This window comes from Telopea speciosissima, chromosome 6 (assembly GCF_018873765.1).
Source record: "Telopea speciosissima isolate NSW1024214 ecotype Mountain lineage chromosome 6, Tspe_v1, whole genome shotgun sequence".
NCBI lineage: Eukaryota > Viridiplantae > Streptophyta > Magnoliopsida > Proteales > Proteaceae > Telopea > Telopea speciosissima.
The window spans coordinates 43,883,830-43,903,846 of record NC_057921.1 but is presented as its reverse complement, the minus strand read 5'-3'; the positions used below and the strand labels follow the sequence as shown (position 1 = coordinate 43,903,846).

Genomic DNA, 20,017 nt, shown 5'->3' with positions numbered 1-20,017 from the left:
CTTCGTCGCCCTCTCGCTTTGAAGCACCTCTGTGGAGCGTTATGTAGAGGTTTGCTTCATTGTTGTTGTGAATCTGTCGTTGCTGAAGGTCGGTGGCTTTAGTTCAGTTCTTGGTGTGTGCCTACTTCTGTTTTCTTCTCTTTCGTCCCTGCTGTGCTCTCTATTTTCTCGATTAGTTTCGCTTAAATCTACTTTGAATCATGTTTTTCCTGCGTTTCTTCTCTGTCTCTGTAGGACCTAGCAGTTACCTTTGTTTGTGTCATAGTTTCGGTTTGCTAAGCATTTCTCTGCTGTGTCTTGCTTTTGGTTTATTCGTTTGATAAACTGCTCTTGTTCTTTCCTTTTAGATCTGTGTAGCTTCTTTTGTTTAGTTTCTTGCCGAGACGTGTTCTGATTTAACTTGCTCTCTTCGCTCTTTGTTATTTTCTTTTAGATCTGTGTAGCTTCTTTTGTTTAGCTGCTCATATTGTCTCGCTGTTAATGCTTGCAGATTTGGTGTGTTTCTCTAATTTTCTCTAGTCTCCCCTCTTTAATCGGCTATGATTTTTCTTTTTCCTGATTCTTTTGTTTCTCCTTTTCATTTTGATTGGCTAGCCTGCTCACTCGTAGCTGCTGGTCTTTCTTGATTGTGTTGTGATCTTTTATTAATTTGTTAGACTCGTTTCTTTACTGTGTTTAGCTCAGGTTTCTTCGTGTGATAAGCCTAGGTTTCTTGAGTTCTTTAGGTTTGTGTTTCTTTAGATTTTTCTTCGTTTAATAAATTTGGTTTTTTAGCTTCTTTAGATCTGGATGGTTTCTTCAGGTTTCAATTCGATTAATAAATCTGCTTTTCCTTTGTTCATTTAGATCTGTGTTGGTTTCTTCTTGTTTCAGTCTTACCACTTGTCCATCTATTCTTCTTGCTGAGATGTGCTTTTTCGGGTAGTTGCTTTACATTGTGGGTTTTGCTTCAGAACCGACTATGCATTTGATGTGTTTTTTTGAATCGGATAAGGTGTTTGCTTCTAGAGGTCTTCTTGTTTTGTATCTGGTTGATGATATTATTGTCTCAGTCTTCTCCTTTCTGTGCTTTTGTGTTAGTTCTGTTTAGCTTAACTCCCGATCTGGTTCTGATAGAGCTTGTCCTGTTCTACAAGTTTTTCTAGTTTAGATGTCGGTGTGTGTTAGTCTTCACTGTGGCTGGTGCTTTATCTCTACTAGTCTAAGCTTCGATATGAGCTTTTCCTGAAAGGTTTTCTTGGCTTTGTCTTGTTTGGGTGAATACTGATTGTAACCTACTTGTCTCTACTTGGTTAGTTGCTTTTCTTTCATGGTCAGTGGTGATCAAGTTCTTTGTCCTATGGCAGATCCAAAGAGTTCCTGGACCGAATAGTTCGATGCACATGCTGCTGGTTTTCTTTGTTAATATTGGATTGTGTTCTGTTCTCTTGTAAACGTCATATATGGAGGGAAGTAGTGCCTGTAATTGAAAGGGATTTTTTGTTTTGTTGTATTCGGGGTATTGGCTGGCACCTAATGGAGGAGGCCTTGTGTAATGCGGAGGTAGATTTCAGTAGTGTTTCCTCTGATATGGGGTCAGAAATTGTAGTGGAAGATTTAGCTACTATGAGTGGTGTTAATTGGGAACTAGTTGTAGTGAGGAAAGTCATCAATCAGAAACGGGTTTCGGCCATCACAATATCAAAGGCTTTAACGGCAGCATCGACTTTGAAGCGGGAGTTGATGGTTCGACAGATTGAGGGCAACATTTTCATACTTCAATTGGAAGACCAAAAAGAAGTCAGGATAGGCTTGGATGAGGGACCTTGGCTGATTAAGTAGCTACTCTTTGTAATAAAAAAATGGAATAAAGATATCCCCCCCCCCTCTCTGTGTTTTGATTGGGTGGACCTTTGGGTCCATGTCTATGACCTCCCTTTACACCTACATACAAGGGAGGCTACCATCCGAATAGCTTCACAGTTAGGGATCTTTAAGAATGTCCGACTACCAACTTCTCTTAGGGATATTACTAAGTCCCTAGCTATTCGAGTCGGCCTTCGGCTAGATCGACCACTTCGATGTGGGTTGCGCTTACTTCTCCCTGGTAACAATGTAATTTGGGTGGAGTTTGTCTATGCAAAACTCCCTAATTATTGTTTTTACTGCGGGTTGATTGGCTATGAGAGTAGGAACTGTCCTCATAAGGAGGCTTTCCCATATGACTATCGGTCTGATATTTTCCTATCCATCTCGGAGGATCTTAGGGAGGAGTGTTTTTATGGTTGTGTTTGGGGATTGGCTCCCTCTAGGGGGCATTGTTGGTCGTCCTACGCCTGCTGTGCAGATGCAACTTACTGCCAAAGTACTTTTAATGGAATATAAGAGACTATGTCTCTTTCCCGGGAAGGTTAATCCCCCCAATCTTAAGACTCTACAACATGCTAAGGATCAAGTTATATCCTTTTTGAATCCACAGCCCAGATTTAATAGATGGACAACTCAACTACAACTCCAGCCAGGTTTTTTTTGTGGTGGACCTAGAAGGGGTCGCGGCAACCATGCCACTCGATCAGATAGGCGAGACACTCTTTTAATGGATACCACCATGGGTTCGGTGTTATCTGGAAAATCAGATAATATGGTTTCCAAACTAGTCTTGGGTAACCCCTTAATGGATTTGGTTGACTCAAGTGCGGCTACTGAAAAGAACCCTCAATGCCCTCAAAGTGGTTACCAAAATCAGAGCCAGCCTTTGTGCTTAGTCGAACAGGTGGGAGATTGCCTGGCGCTTACAGTTCCAAAATCCCCAACATATGTGGATACTGGGATAGGTTCGTGTTCCCCAGGTTTACCTTTCAAATGTCACATTAGCTTTGCTTTGGAGAAGAGCAGCATTTCCAACAATGTTTCTGTTAGGCTGTCAGACCCTCCTCTCCATCCGTTGAGTGGCAGCAGACTTGACCTGAGTGAGCAGTCTCTAAGTAACCGGAACAAAGAGTTACTACCTCCAATCTTATTAGGAACTGATTCTGGGACCCAACAAGGTACTGATCTAGCCCTTGCACGGGCTACAAAGATCGTTATGGTCACCCCGGCACCAGATATATCTGAGGATACTTTAATTTCCTCATCAGTAGTAATTGAGGAAATTGAGCAAGAACACCTCGTTAGGGCCTTGAAGAGGAAAGCTCCTTACATACCTAGCCCAGTGATAAAAAGTTTCAAACGGCTTCAAATATCACCTGAGTTTGAGCTTGAAGTGGGTCCCTCTGTGCTTTTTACTTGGCACTCTCCTGAGAGAGCAAAAGGATCAACCCGTAGACGTTAGCTACGCTTCTCTGCCTCATCTTCAACAACATCAACTGAATGGGTTTGGGTGGCTGCCCTCAATAAGCCCCCCAATGCCAAATGAGCCTATTGGTATGGAACTGTCAAGGGATCGGTCGCCCCTTGACAATCCAATATCTTAGTAGATTGGTTTCTACTAAGCGACCGTGTTTAGTTTTCCTTGTTGAAACTAAGCAACCCGAGGCTTATATGGAGAAAATTAAAAAAAGGTTAGGATTTCCTCTTTTTTTTTTTCTAAATCCTGTTGGTAAATTAGGAGGGTTAGCTCTCTTTTGGACTAACTCAATTTCCATTTCCCTCTTATCTGTCTCAAGTAGGATAGTTGATACACATGCTACCGCAGCTTTTCTGCCAGCTTCGCTTAGGATGACCTTTGTCTATGGTGAACCGCGGTCTAAGTATAGGGCTGCTTTTTTGAGAGAACTCTTTCAACTTGGGCGAACTGTTGGAGGCCCGTGGATCTGTGCTGAAGATTTCAATGAGGTCTTATCAACATCTGAAAAAGTTGGTGGTAAATCAAAAAACCCATCTCATATTCAAAATTTTCAGGATGCAATCAATGATTGTAGGTTGGTTGAATTGCACTTTTCAGGCCCTTCTTTTTCTTGGTCTAATAAACAGACAGGTCCAGACCTGATTCTATTAAGCATAGACAACGTCTTTTGCAATGGGGAAGGCCTTCGTACTCTCAATTATATTGAGGTTCAACGACAGGCTATGGTAGGATCAGATCATACACCTATGGTGGTTAACCTTTTGCTTTTAAAGAAAAACAGGAGGTGCTTTTCCTATGAAACTAAATGGGAAGGTCATTCAGACCTTCCAAATGTAATTTCAAATGCTTGGGCTTGTAATTTTCATGGGTCCCCGTCCTTCCTTTTATCTAAGTAATTGTTAGAGTGCCAATTTCAGCTTAGGCGCTGGAGTAAGGTCGAGTTTCAGAATAGTTTGGTTGAAATAGATAAAATAAACTCTGACCTTGCAAAGATACAAAATTCTATCTCTCGGCCTAATCTACAAGCGGAAGAGCAGCAATGTTGTAAGCGGTTAGAAGAGCTTTTAGTTCAGGAAGAGAAATATTGGGCCAAGTGGTCGAGGGTTAAATGACTACAGGCCAGGGATAGGAACACTTCTTTTTTTCACACGTCCACTGCCTATAGAAGGCAATATAATCATATATCTAGGCTTCGGGATTCTACTGGAGCTTGGATATGTGATAATATCAAGCTCTCTGAGCATATTGTGGATTACTTTACTGATACTTACTCAACATCAGGCCCAATTGGCATTAGTGATTTTCTAGATTGTGTTTCCTCATGTGTCTCAAGCGCACAAAACATAGCACTTTGTTGCCCCTTTACTGCAGGGGAAATTAAAGACGTTGTATTCCAAATAGGGGCTTTGAAAGCCCCTGGCCTTGACGGTTTACCTGCGAAGTTTTATCAGGCACATTGGAATACTGTAGGTGATGATGTTATTGCTGCTGTACAATGGTTTTTCGAGACTGGGCACATGTTAAAATATTTTAATCGCATAGCAATTGTCTTGATCCCAAAACAAAAACATCCTGAGAACATTACCCACTTTAGGCCAATAAGTCTTTGTTATGTTTTCTACAAAATTATTGCAAACTGTCTGGTCAATCGGCTTAAACCAATTCTAAATTCCCTAATTAGCCCATACCAAAGTGGTTTCATCCTTTCAAGAGCAATTTTTGATAATGTTTATGTTGCTCATGAAATCTTACACCAAATGAGGTGTTCCAAAGGTAAATCTGGGTTTATGGCGATTAAACTGGACCTTTGTAAAGCCCATGACAAAGTTGAGCGGTCTCTTTCTTAGAACTTTTATTAGGTAAAATTGGTTTTGAGGGAAAGTGGATAAAGTGGATAATGCAATGCGTTACTACTGTCTCTTATCATGTTAAAGTAAATGGATCTGTTATTGGGAAAGTTGTCCCCCAGCGTGGGCTTCGCCAAGGTTGTCCCTTAAACCTGTACTTATTTATCCTGTGTCAAGAGGTTTTCTCTTCTTATCTGTTGAAGGTGGAATTAGATAAGCGCATTCAAGGCATAAAGACTAGTAGAGTTGGGCCTTCTGATGATTGCATGTTATTTTCAAAAGCTAGTTTGGATGTTAGTGAGACCCTTTTGTCTTTACTTACTGATTACTGCTTAGTGTCTGGCCAGTCGGTTAACATGCGAAAGTTTAGCATTCTTTTTAGCCCGGGCGTCCCTTCTCATATCAAAGAAGCCATATCTCAAGCTTCGGGTTTCCCTATTGTTTATAATCATGAGAAGTATTTAGGACTCCCTACTGACTTTGGGGGTTCCAAGAAACTGCTTTTTTCAAGCATTACTATAGGATCCAATCCAAGCTCTCGGGTTGGAAAGAATCCCTCCTATCCTTGGCAGGAAAAGAAGTTCTCATTAAATCCGTTGCCAGTAGTATGCCAACTTATGCTATGTCAATGTTTTCTATTCCTACCTCTATCCATGATAATATTAATAGTCTTAATAGAAAACATTGACATAGCATAAGTTGGAACAAGCATTGGAACAAGGAATGGGAAGGGGGTCTTTTGGAAAAAATGGGATGTTCTTTGTTTCCATAAGTTGGTGGGTGGTTTGGGCTTTAAAGATTTAAGGTCGTTTAACCTAGCCTTACTAGCTCGCCAAGGGTGGCGTATCTTGGATCATAGTGATGCACTTTGGGTCCGAGTTCTTAAAGGAAAGTATTTCCCTTCCTCTTCATTTCTTAAAGCAAAGAGTCATCAAAATTGCTCTTGGGGTTAGCGGAGCATTCTTAAAGGAAGGGACTCCTTACTTCTTGGTTTAAGAAGGCGCATTGGTAATGGGTGTACGACTAGAACTTTTGAGGACTCTTGGAATCCTTCTCTCCTTGGAGGGCGTATTACTAGTTGTCTTCCAAATCCTAGATATAATTTGGTTTCTAGCCTTCTTCATCATCCTCTTAAGGAATGGAATTGCTCCATTCTTTTTAATATCTTTTCGGTTGAGGAAGGGCGGGCTATTAGGTGTATCCCTTTGCCCATCTCAGATATTAATGATAGTAGGATTTGGGCCTATTCTAAGAATGGGGTTTTTGCAGTCAAATCTGCTTATCATGTGATATTTCGCAATTGCGTTAGTACTCCCTCCCCGTCCTCAGATCCTTTTTGGAATTGGGTATGGGGCCTGAAGCTTTTATCTAAGATAAAGCTTTTTCTTTGGGGAGTTTGTTCCAATGCTTTGGTTGTTAATGAACTTCTCTTTGGGAGATCTCTGGCTCAAAATGCTCTGTGCCCTTTTTGTAAAGATGTTGAGGAGTCTATATAGTCCACGCCTTAGTACTTTGTCCGTTTGCTTCCACTTGCTGGCGGCTCTCTCCTCTTCGAATTGCTACTACTCTGTTTAATGGTTCAACATTTAAAGACTGGATTGCATTTTTAAATACAATAGGGCAACATTATCCAAACCCGTATGACTTTGCTTTAAATTGGACATCTCTTTGTTTGAAAATTTGGAAAAGCAGGAATAGATTTGTTTTTTCTTTTATCCAACCTAATCCTCTTACTCTAATATCTGCTTTTTATTTGTTCTTGGAGGAAAGTTTGGTTGGACTGCAGTCTTCTCATTTACCACCAAATGTGCCTCTGGTTGATTCCGGCCCTCCTCTAAGCATGCCTTTGCTTTGCCCTTGTGCTATTACTGACGGTGCGTGGTCTGCTAGTTTCTCTAAAGGCGGGTGTGGGGTTATTCTGGTTGATTCTTCCGGAGTCTTTATGGTAGCTCGCTGTCGCCCTTCTTTTGGATGTTCTACTTCTATGATAGAGGCTTTAGCCATCCGTGATGCTGTTACTCTGGCTAGCAGCCTTCAGCTACCACAGCTGTAGATTTGGTCTGATTGCCTCCTAGTCATCCTTGCGCTTCAGAGGTCGCTAGCCACTTTGGATTGGGCATCACAGTTAGTAGTTGATGATATTTTAGTTCTTTGTACTACCTTTTCTTTTGTGTCTTTTTTACATGTTTCTCGAGACTGTGTTAAAGGAGCTCATTACCATGCCATGGGGGCTTCTAGGTTTGGTCTGTTTCATTTTTTGGTGGTCTAATCCACCCTCTGTCTTTGTAAATCTCCCAACCGGTTAGAGTTTCTCTGTTGCCATTTCTTTTAATAAAATTTTCACATTTGAGCTAAAAAAACAAAAAGAAGTCTACTTTTAACTGTTTCTCATCAAAATTTAACGAGAGTTTGATTTGATTTCCAGCCCAAAAAGTCAACAACAGAACTCTCACTATCTCATTCTCTCTCTACTCTGTGTGAGTGAGAAAAGAATTAAGGAACAACTTTTGAAGCTTGATCATAGAGTAGAAAGGTTAAGGGTTAATGGGTAAGGCTTCAGTGATCATCTACATTTCCGTTGCTCTTCTACTTCTCTTCCTCATCTCTCACTCTCCTAAAGGTCCCAAAACCAACCGCCGTCGCCGACTGAAACTCCGTTCGACCTTCACCTTCGACAAGCAGCACCATGAACCCGTCGCATTTGTCCCTTTAATCGCAGACATGGAACGTCGTCGAGAGGACAAAGAATGGGAAAAGAGGTATTTCGAGCATACCCACAAAGAATTCATAGAAGGAGCTCCAGGAGCTGAAGCTCAACCAGAATGGGAAGAGTTCGTAAATGACGAGGATTACTTGAACGATGAAGAACGGCTCAACATAACTAGTAGATTAGTGTTGCTGTTTCCGAAGATTGATGTCGACCCGGTTGATGGGTTTGTGACGGAAAGCGAGATGACGGAGTGGAATTTGCAGAAGGCGGAGAGGGATATGATGCGTAGGACTGAGAGGGATATGGAGCTTCATGATAAGAATCATGATGGGTTTGTTTCGTTTGCTGAGCATAGGCCCTCCAGTTGGGTTCGAAATTCAGGTTAGTTTTTGGAGCTTCTGAAAATTTATGATTAATTGCTGTTCGGTTAAATTGGGATTCTGGTAGTGATTTACGCTTAAGCGTTCAATTTGTAGTTATAATCTTTTAACAGAATTTTATGATGTCGATAACATGCCCGTTTGAGAACTATTGGTGCTGTAGGGAAATAAGGGTTTTGATATGCTTTCTCTCCTCTTAAAGTTTTGCTTTTAAAATTTTTTGTTTGCTGGTGTTTTGATTTTGTTGAATTTGTCAAGGAGAGGGAGAGGCCAAACCAGAATAGAATAAACAGATCAATGGGAAATGGTTAATTAGGAATAGTTGATCAGCAACAAACACTAGGCCGTGCCTTTGCTAGTTTTGAAAGTTCTTTTCTACCTCATTGGTGTCCTTGGCTTCCATTGGGATGAAGTGTTTTATGGAAGAAGCCAAGGAGTGAGCCTTCCTAAAGAGGTTTTGGCATTTCCCTTTCCTCCTGCTGCATCATTCAATGGCAATAGAAGAGTCATCCTCAACCACAATCTGATGAAAGCTGTAATCTTGAGTCATTCTGAGACTGGAAGTCGGAGACACCGGCTGAACCTTGTGCCCATCACTAATTTGGCCATAGTGAATTACCTCACCGGCTGAACCTTGAGCCCATCAGAAAACACCATTATCGCTGAATTCTACATCTATCCTTGGATGATCAGATAGAAAAAGTGCAACCATCAAAATTTAGCTTGGCCTAATCCTTTTGGGGCATGGAGGGATTGATTGGCCTGAACAGAGGGAGAGCAGTAGAAGTCTCTTAACAGTCTCAAAAGATGAGGTCAAAGGGATCTTCAGAAATTAGTGTTGTGGATGCTCGACATGTCACTTGCACAATCCTGTGAACACTATGTTGGGTGGATCTACCCTCGTCCTGAAAACATCTAGGCTCTAGCATTCAATTACTTCCTAAAGGTCTAGAATGCGACTACAGGGATATTTTGATCTCCACCAGAATGATACTACCTGCACAAATAATGTCTTATCATAACCTTTCCCAACTAACCAAAGTCAGGAACTGGGAAACTGATTCCCTTTTCCTTTGCACATGAGCCAGACATGACAACTTATTTTCGTCTGGTAAATATAAAAAATATTTATCTCTTTATGACAAATTTCCTAGCTTAGGAGTTGGGAGGATTATAACCTTCCATAATACTTGTGGAAATGTGTTCTTGTTGAGGGAGAACAAATGAACAATACAAGGTCATGAACGGAGAAGTGAAAATATCACTAGACTCTCATCATTGAACTCTATTGTCCTAGTTGTCCCTAAAAATGCAGACTTCGTAAAGAAACTCCACGTGGGATTGGTTACTGTGTAATTTGGATTTCTTGCAACCACATCTATATTAAGGTGATGAAAACTCTAGACTGAGATGATATATTTTCAAGAAGATATGGGATCCCATCAAAGGTGTATATTTTTTTAACCTATCCCAAAAAGGGAAGTCCATTGCCTTCCACTTTAGATCTTGCCAAAAGAGGATTCCCAACATTTTATGTTTTCCAAGGATAAAAGGAGGGAAGCGTATGCCTCATGTTTTGTCAATGCAATTGAAGCTGTAGGTTTCATAAAATTCCTTGTCCTTGTATTCATGTAGGAGGGGTTATACATACAAAAGAATAGACCTTTACAAGGCAGGTTTACAAAAGGAAAGAGCTATCCAAAGAAATAGAAATGTTACGCAATATTTACAGCTAACAAGAAAATCTATCCTACATCTTTACAGAAGCATCACTGATGTAGATCACAAGTCCATATGTACCTGTGGGAACAAGCCCCAAAACCAGCCCAACAAGGTTGTGGATTCGACTGCTGTGAGAAGCAGCCTGGTCTGATGATGTGGCAAGTTTTTGCTGGTTCGATGGAGCATCACCTAAGGCAGCCTCAGCCCAAGCCCAGAGTGAAGCATGAAGAAGTTATAAGACCAAAACACGGTTCATGTACTGTTCACGTGAACAGTGTCACAGTCCATATTTTCCTTGTGTGGAGATATTTCTTTGAAGATTTTGTGGACCCATCAAGTGGAGAAAGATTCTCTCCAAATGCTGCCATAGTTTAGTTTCTATTTTCAGTTTTAGAAAGTATATTAGATAGTTTCTAATTTCAGTTTGTTTCTATTTTTGTTTCCTTGCTTGTTTAGAAGGCTGGATCTATAAAGCCTTAGTAGTTTCTATTTTCAGCTAGTTTCTATTTTTCATTAGTTGTTATTTTCCTGTCTTCTATTTTGGCTTTAGGAAGTTTCTATTTTCTACCTTCTATTTTGTAAGTTTGCCTAAGCTATTAATAGGCACTCTATTGTAAGGAATGATCAGATTTGGAAAAAAAAATTTTCAGGCCTTGTTGCCGTTGGTTATGGGAGAATTCCATGTTTCAACAGCTGGGATAGCTGTGGGTGAGAGACCCAGGCTGAGAGAGCCATTCCTTACCCCCCCCTTCTCTTCTATCTTCTCTATATCCCTTTCTTCTTCTTCTTCTTATCTTTTTTATGTTCTTCTTCATATGTAACAGAAAGGTAGCAATAAAAAAAAAGGAGTTACAGTTTTAATTTGTTCTTTTCATTGTATCGATCCTGCTGCAATCGATCTCCCTCTGGTTTCCCTGGTTCGAGGTCGACTCTTGCATTAATCACTCTATCAGCTAGTTGAGAATCCTATCCTTCAATGATCTATGAACTGATTGCTTATTGCAAACATAAAGACAACTTCATGCAAAATGTGTCATGTCACTAGTGGGCTGAAGACGAAGCATGGGAATCGGCCCAGGAACTCGCATGTGTGGTAGAGAGGCACAATTCTTTTGGTTCTCATCATATGTCTATGGAGTTATGGTTCTCTCAACCTGATTATGCTAAGAGTACTTAGTTTTAGGGGTATATTTGTACTTAGACACTTATGTATTTTATGTGCTATTTGTATTAGGCTAAGGCCCTGAGTGTAATTAGATATTCTTCTCAATATAAGGCTGTTTGTCTCAAGTTGAGAGACATAACAGAGTACACTAAATCGTGTTTGAACTTTGCCTCCCTTGGAGCTTTTCTTCTCTCTTCTCTTTCTCCTCTAAAACCTAACATGGTATCGAGCACTTTCTTCCCGGAGTTTGAAGGTTGCGTGGAAGGTGGAGTGAGTGCAATCTCCTTGTTCTTCTTGGTTTGCGAAGGAAACCTTGGGGTATCTTCACCAAGCTTCTTCTTCCTTGTTTGACAACCAAATAGGGAGCAACCAGGATGCTCTAGCATCGTTTGGAAGTCTTCTTCCTTATCATTTGATCCTCTCAAGTCTGCTTTGGTAGCATCGAGAGGAGAGAATCGAAGTTTCGGCCAAACAGTTTTTCTCCGTTCCGCCAGATCGATCTCTTGGAGTGATCCTGCTCTTAGTTTGAGCTTTGTTTGTTGCTTTATTTGGGCCATACAAAGATCGTTTTGGGTAAGGAAGACTTACCCTTGTTGCTCCGCTGCTTTTCTTGCTTCGTTTGGGTTTTACAAGCCCTTTTTTCGATTTTCTGGTCTCTGTTTTTGCCTGCTTTTACTCTCGTGTTCAAGGAGCGAAGTGGCGTGTGGTTGAAATACTGTTGTTTGGACTTATTAAGCCTTTGATTTGAGTTAATATGGGTGACAAAATGAGGAAACAGCCTTGCCTTTGTCTGTAGACCCACTTGCTGCATCATCCTCTGTTCCTTCATATGAGAACCCCAATGTGCAGCTTCCCATTGTCAAGTTGGACAATACCAATTACCTAGATTGGTCTCGATCCTTGAAACTGATCCTTAGGTGTAAGGGAAAGATGGGGTACATAAATGGCAGCATCAAGGCACCTCTTCGTATCGATCAAGGGTATTCCAAATGGGACACTGAGAACTCACTGGTGATGGCTTGGCTTCTTTTCTCAATGAAGCCTGAGATTGGACGGAGGTTTATGGGTAAAGAGACTGCCAAAGATATTTGGAGCAGTGTAGCCCGTATCTTTGATCGTGTTGGAGACTCTACAAAGGTGTACCAACTTCTCCAACAGATTGTTAGCCTACGCCAGGGTGATAAAAGCATCTCTGACTACTATTGTCTTGTTGTGGGCCTGTGGGAGGAGTATGATCACTATAGAGATCTTCAGTTGTGTCCTGATGATGAAGTCAATGTACACAAGTTGTTTGAGAAGGAGAGGGTACTATTTCTTCTTGGTGGTCTGAATCCTAAATTTGAGCCTCTGAGGGTACAAATCCTTGGCCGACTTAGTCTTCCCTCACTGGAGGAGGTGTATGGATATCTACAGAGTGAGGAAACACGTAGGGGTGCCATGGAGACTAGTATCAACACCATTGTTGAGCTCTCTGCTCTTGTTTCTTCCATCCCTCAGGACTCCACTAAGGGAGCTGATAAGGGGGCTGCTAAGGGGTCTTCGAAGAGCCGATTCTTATGTGACCATTGTGGTAAAACTGGACATACGAAGGACTTCTGTTGGGATCTCTATGAGAAGCCCCCACTTGGTTCCAATGGGGGACTGAAAGGACAGCGGAAGAAGGGGCCTAAGGCTCATGTTGGGGTCATTGAAGCTGATTCACCCTCTCTTTCCCCAACTGACATTGCTGCCTTTCGTCGGGTTGTAGTCCACTTGGACATTTCACCTGCAGCTTCTACTTCTACTGCACTGCAGGCCTCTTCCTCCTCCGGCATCACACCTTGGGTTATTGACTCGGGCTCCACGGATCATATGACTGGTAGGTCCCAGCTGTATAATTCCTACTCTGTTTGTTCGGGGAAAGATAAGGTAAAAATTGCCGATGGTACGTTATCTTCCATCTCTGGTAAGGGAGATATCCAGGTTACACCTTGCTTACCCCTGAAGTCTGTTTTTCATGTTCCCAACTTTGCTACTAACCTTCTTTCCGTTAGCCAATTGACTAAATCTTTGAACTGCTTTGTCACCTTCTTTCCTACCCATTGTCTTTTTCAAAATTTGGTGACGAGGAAGGTGATTGGCAGTGGTCATGAAGCTGATGGCTTATATGTTTTAGAGACTGGTGCTTCCTCTGTTGTACAACCTCAATCCTATGTTTGTGGGCTAGAAGGTGGACGTACTCAAGAGGATATTTTGCTTTGGCATTGTCGGTTGGGACACCCTTCTTTTTCTGTTATGAGGAAACAGTTACCTCACTTGTTTACTTCCTTTCCAGTCTCTCATGTTTTTCATTGTGGACCTTGTCTGTTTGTCAAAAGTTGTAAAACAGTTTATACATCCAATGGTAATAGATCTACTTCACCTTTTCATCTTATACATACTGATGTTTGGGGCCCCTTCCCCTGTTACCTCTTTGCGTGGCTTCCACTACTTTGTCTCTTTTATTGATGATTATTCTCCGGTTACTTGGGTATACTTGTTGAAACATAGAAGTGATGTCCATGTTGCATTTACAAATTTCTATGAGTTAGTGCATACCCAATTTCAAACCCGGATCCAAATTGTTCGTTCTGACAAAGGTGGGGAGTATATGTATAGTGGTTTGGAAACCTTTTTTTCTGACCATGGCATTATTCATCAGGTGGCCTGTGTTGATACCCCACAACAAAATGGGGTGGCTAAAAGAAAAAACCGTCACCTTCTTGAAGTGGCTAGGTCCCTCTGGTTTACCATGCATGTTCCCAAAACTTTTTGGTCTGATGCACTACTCACTGCTGCCTTTCTTATTAATCGCATGCCGTCTAGTGTCTTACAATTTCAAGTTCCTCTTGATGTCCTACCCTCACGGTCTTCTTCATTCTTTCTCCCTCCAAAGGTGTTTGGTTGTATTTGTTATGTACATGTTAACAAATCTGACCGCACTAAATTGGATTCTAAGGCTCTAAAGTGCATCTTTCTCGGGTATTCCTCCACCTCCAAAGGATATAAATGCTATCATCCTCCCACTCGTCGGTGGCTTCTCTCCAAAGATGTCCGTTTCTTGGAAACCATACCTTTTTTTCAGTCACCTGTTCAGGGGGAGTGTTCATCGCTTGGTGGTGGTATTGCAGGTGAAGAGGTTCCCGAGTCTGTCTCACTTCCTATCTCCTATCCTGTTCCTATTTCACCTTTTCAGATTGACAAGGGAAAGAGAAGTTCTGTTGAGGGGGAGCCTTGTATAGAGAATGTAGTTGAGGGGGAGCATCCTTGTGTACAGGGGAACAGAGAACAGGGGGAGCTACTGGTGTATACGAAGGAAAGGAGAAATCCTGCTTCATGGCTGCCTATAAAGAAGACCTGCCAAAATCCTTCTCCATCACCTCATCCTGAGTCTCCATCCATCGAGACAGGTATACCTTCTTCTACTCCTATATCCTCAGACTTGGACCTTCCTATTGCCCACCGCAAGGGTACTCGGGCATGTACTAATCCCATTGCCAAGTTTGTTTCCTATGATTCTATTTCCCTTACAGGTATAGCCTTCTCTGTGGCTATCTCCTCCATATCTATTCCCAAAAATGTAGCAGAGGCTATGGCAGATCCAAAATGGAGAGAAACAATGAACACAGAGATGTTAGCACTTGAGAAGAATCATACTTGGGACCTTGTTGAGCTCCCTAAATGGAGAGTCCCTGTTGGGTACAGATGGGTATTCACAGTCAAGTTTAAGTCTGATGGTACCGTGGAGAGATATAAGGCAAGACTTGTCGCTAAGGGTTATACACAGGTGTATGGCATTGACTTTCAGGAAACCTTTGCTCCAGTGGCCAAGCACAACTCCATTCGGGTACTTCTCTCAATGGCAGCAAATCTTGATTGGCCTTTGTACCAACTGGATGTGAAGAATGCATTCTTACATGGTGACCTAGAAGAAGAAGTGTATATGCATCCTCCTCCTGGGTTCAAGCATACTTGTGACAGTAGGAAAGTGTGTCGTCTTAGGAAGGCTCTTTATGGACTCAAACAGTCTCCTAAGGCTTGGTTTGAGAGATTTAGACAAGCTCTCCTGCAAAACGGATATACTCAAAGTCAAGCTGATCACACATTGTTTATAAAAAGGAAGGACAGCACTATTACGGCTCTCATTGTTTATGTTGATGACATTGTGGTCACGGGAAACAGTGAGGCCGAAATCTCAAAGCTTAAACTTTACTTGTCTCGACAGTTTGAGATCAAGGACCTCGGTCCATTGAAGTATTTCCTGGGAATTGAGGTTTCTAGATCCAAGCAAGGGATCAATGTTTGTCAAAGGAAGTTTGTTCTTGATCTTCTTACAGAGACAGACTACTTGAGATGTAAACCAGTCTCCTCCCCCATTGAGTAGAATCACAGACTAGGGGAAGATTGTGATGAACCGCTTTTGGATGCTGAAAAATACCAGAGATTAGTAGGCAAGCTAATCTACCTTTTCCTCACCGACACTGCATTACCTATGTTGTGGGAGTGGTAAGTCGGTTTATGCATGCACCCAAGGTGGGACATCTTGATGCGCTTTCTGAGATCCTCGGTACTTGAAGTCATGTCCGGAAAGGGTCTTCTCTTTTCTAGGAATGGTCACTTGAGAATTGAAGTATAGACAGATGCAGATTGGGCCGGGTCTATTTCTGATAGAAGGTCCACCTCCGGATACTGTACATTTGTTGGGGGAAACTTAGTCACCTGGAGAAGCAAGAAGCAACCTGTGGTAGCTAGGTCAAGTGCTGAAGCAGAATTTAGGGCCATGGCTCATGGTGTGTGTGAAATCTTGTGGTTGAAGAGGCTTGTCCAAGAATTGGGGTTTGAGACGACAGAACCTATGAGTCTATACTGTGACAACAAGGCAGCCATAAGTATTGCACATAATCCGGTCCAACATGACCGGACAAAGCATGTTGAGGTTGACAGGCACTTCATCAAGGAGAAGATAGAGTCTAAGACTATTTGTACACCTTTTGTGAAGACAAGTGAACAAGTGGCAGACATATTCACCAAAGGACTTAGTTCTCATCACTTTAGTTTTATGTTAGGCAAGCTGGGTATGTAAGAGTACTTAGTTTCAGGGGTATATTTGTACTTAGACACTTACTTATGTATTTTATGTGCTATTTGTATTAGGCTAAGGGCTTGAGTGTAATTAGATATTCTTCTCAATATAAGGCTGTTTGTCTCAAGTTGAGAGACATAACAGATTACACCAAATCGTGTTTGAACTTTGCCTCCCTTGGAGCTTTTCTTCTCTCTTCTCTTTCTCCTCTAAAACCTAACAGATTAATCATTTCCATCGGGCTCTAAAAATCAAGACTAAGTTATCGGTAGGTAGGTTGGTCAAAGTTTACTAGATGTTGGATCATCTTCTAGCAAAATATTATTCTTCCCACTCACTCAAAAACCTATTAAATACTTTTTTTTTCCTCCCTCACTGAAGTGAACAAAAAATCTTGGAGGTTCATGCGCATATGGCATCTTATGGACCATGTGGGAGGAGAGGAGGGAAAGATCAAAAGATAATTTTGGGACAAGAGGACTAGAGGAGTTCTTCCAGTCAGATTTGTGGGATCATCATGTTGTATGTAGCCGATTAATTAACCAGTATTCCAGTGCATATCTTCTTATTCTGTTATGAGATTTCGGTATTGGTGACTCTTTCATAGCCTAACGTGACAATCATTATAAAAGTGTTAAAATAAGTGTTTATGGGGGCAGGTAAGTCTTTCTACTCTTATTTGTTTCTGTCTTTTACTATATCGGTTTATGTAGGGGCAATTCTGCCCATCAGTATTATTGTTTTAACATAATAAATTCAGTCAATGACCTGCGATAGCACATTCAGTTCTACCGCAGGCCCTTTTCCCTATTGGGGTTTGCCTGGATTTCGTCCTCTCCTCTTCTTCTTTCTTCTTCTTCTACCTCTGGTCTGGTTAATTATTTTCTGATATTATAACAAAAATGATAGACTTGACTGAGTCCTCCATCCATCAAGCTTAACTTTGATGGGAGTAGTATGGGTCATGGAACTAAATCTTGGTTGAAACTGACCGAAATCTTTGAGTTGTCTCGGTGCCCAAAACGAAACCCAGTGTCGATACCATGAAACGAGATCCAGCACGTCTTGGTTTTGGGCCTGATTGAAACCAGCCTTGAAACCGAGATGTAGAACCTTCTATGGGCAATTGAGGGGATGTGAGTATTTTTGTGGTTTGCTAGGATAACGGTGGAAACGTTGATGGTTCTCGGTTGCTCCAGTCCTATTGATAGAGCAGGTCTGGACATAGAGGAATCGAGAGCAATCATTCAGGATTATCTCTCTACGCATCTGAATCCTGGTCAGATGTAGTACTGGAGGTTGATTCTGCTTTGTTGTTTATCTGGATGACTCAAGCTTATGGGATTCTGTGGAATTTTCACACATAATTGGGATAGCTAGTTCTTTGTCCTTTTTGGAAAACCAAGGTCTAGCAATTCTATGGCATATTCATTAGCTGAAGAATGAGTGGGGAGAGAGATATTATCGGGACCTATCCTGTTGCATCAGTTGAGGGAAACAAGGTTTCAGCTTTCTGTTGTCTTTGTACTTCCAGCGACAAGGATTGAGATCTCGGTTTCGGACCTGGTTTTGGTCAGGCCTGAAACCGAGGCGTGCCGGATTGCGTTTCGAGGTTCGACACTAGGTTTCGATCCTGGGCCTCTTTGGTTTCATTTTGGCCATGGCCTGAAACCAAGTCAACTCGGAGATTTCGGTCAGTTTCGACCGAGATTTAGTTCCATGTCCAGCGGTGAGATTATTATAGATTTTATGTATGGATTTGATTCTAAATTCATTTCAAATATGTTTTTTCTCAATTGGGTGCTTGCTGCTTGCCCTATAAAATATAATTTTCCCTCATCAAAGAAAGAAAAAGAAGAAAATTCTATTGTTGTTGTGATCATTATCTGAATGTTTAACATAAAACTCTTACAGTAGGTGGTATATGCTATTTTTGTCATACATTCAACGTAACAAGCTCACATTGTGGACGATCAACAAAAATATAGTTATGTATTCAAGTATGTGTTCTTCATATTAGCAGTGGGGATACTGGGTGCTGGGCATCAACTTGCCACCTACTGTGAAAATTGTATAAGGTTATATAGAAAAACATGCCAGCATTGTGCAGTATGGGTATGTGGTATCCAGCAAAGCACATTTAAAAGAAAATGAACAAGTATTCTTGTCACATGAATTTCTTTATATATATATATATATATATTTTTTTTTTGCTTTTTAATTTGTATATATTTTTCTAATATATCAATTATCAGGGTTTTCTAGATACTTGTATGTCCTAGTTTCTGGATGATCTAGTATTGGTTACTGATTTCTGTCCTCATTCCAGATAATACTTCATTTCGGTATAATATGGATTGGTGGAAAGAGGAACGCTTCAATGCTTCAGATGCAGATGGGGATGGTCTTCTGAACCCAACTGAGTTCAATGAGTAAGATGCTACTTGTCTGGAAACTTTCTGGTTCACTATTTTGATCCTTTGTCTGATTTCTTTTGTCAATTTTCTAGCATCCTGAATCCACCTGACAGCAATAACCCGAAGGTAATTCGGTGGTTGTGCAAAAAGGAAGTGAGGTATGAAGTATGATTAGTGCATTCCCTATTTGTTGAATTTACTGTGAATTTGTTCCTTTTCATACTGTAAGTTTTCATTCTTGAAGATAAAGTAATCATGAATTTTATTTGTTATTGTATGCACTCGTATAAAGAATTTTAAAATGGTTTATCTAATCAAGGTTCTCATTAGAATGTTCAGAACTTTTGGAAAATGCATTTTCCATGAAATGTACTTGATGGATTCTATTTAGGCTGTGTTTGTTTCAAAGTAAAATGAGCGGAAATAAAAAAGAGAACTTAATATATCTAATGACAGAATTTGTTTGATAGGATGCAAAAAGAAGGAAAATAATGTTTTCACAGTGGAGCTTGCTGATTCATATCCAAAATCTGTAAGATAATGTAGGGGGAGTAAAACATTTCCCCCATGTTTTATTTTCCTTCAGGGCCTTTTATGTTGAAACAAATGAAGCCTTATTTGAAATGACATTTGCTTGTTTTTTGATGTCAAAAGTGTTTTATGCTTTTTGTATGCTCTACTTGTTGCTAGAGCGTCTGGTGCTTGAAACAATGATGTTGCTTTTTGAATGCAAGAACTAAAGGGCCAATTGTCTTTTTGAATTTCTTTGGTGCTTTTTTGAAGCCCAAAACTTGTTTTGCTTTGTGTGATTTGGGTTCTGTTTGAAATCTCACTCAGTTACCTTTCTAACATGACCAAGATCTTGCTATCCCTCGCTGTATTAGGGAAGTCACAACAACTTATCTATAGGGTGTTAGTCTCTGATAGATTTTCATTTTAGGAAGTTTAATTTGATACAGAATTCTGTTTAGAATATATCTCTTGGGTTGATAGTTTTCTGTTTAAGCGGTTAGCATTTATACAAGTTGTTAAGTCACAATTAGAGTTATATTTGAATTTCCGGTTTAATAGGAAATAAATCCAGTCTTACTAGAGTAAGAACACGTAGGAATATATGTTGCGGTGCCCCTTTTTTTTGGTCATGGAATGAAGATCATTGGTTTCCCTGCTAGAATTTCTTGGCTTCTTGGTTACAGACCTGTAATCATGCTTTTGCTGTTGCTTTACTATTTCCAATGCTGCTACTGCTATTTATTGCTGTTGTTTCTTAATTCTCTGTTGCTGTTTATCTTGTTTTCTCTATATTCTTAATTCCCTATTCATAGTGGCCCATTACCTGCAGGATTTTTG

At 40.8% G+C, this 20,017-nt stretch overlaps 1 protein-coding gene across 1 annotated transcript; it reads left to right on the top strand.

The window, feature by feature from the left end:
• The first annotated feature begins 7,659 nt into the window (after positions 1 to 7,659).
• LOC122665785 (calumenin-like) lies at positions 7,660 to 18,838 on the top strand. Its single transcript, XM_043861922.1, has 3 exons — positions 7,660 to 8,263; positions 18,580 to 18,682; positions 18,760 to 18,838. Exons 1-3 carry the CDS (start codon positions 7,717 to 7,719, stop codon positions 18,836 to 18,838), a joined length of 729 nt encoding a protein of 242 aa, XP_043717857.1. The 5' UTR covers positions 7,660 to 7,716.
• The last annotated feature ends 1,179 nt before the right edge of the window (positions 18,839 to 20,017 follow it).

Excerpts from the sequence above, each read along its gene's own strand:
- LOC122665785 (XM_043861922.1), top strand. The coding sequence starts at position 7,717 with ATGGGTAAGGCTTCAGTGATCATCTACATTTCCGTTGCTCTTCTACTT. Across the intron at positions 8,264-18,579 it reads CAGTTGGGTTCGAAATTCAG|ATAATACTTCATTTCGGTAT; the intron begins GTTAGTTTTTGG and ends TCCTCATTCCAG. Across the intron at positions 18,683-18,759 it reads AACCCAACTGAGTTCAATGA|CATCCTGAATCCACCTGACA; the intron begins GTAAGATGCTAC and ends TCAATTTTCTAG.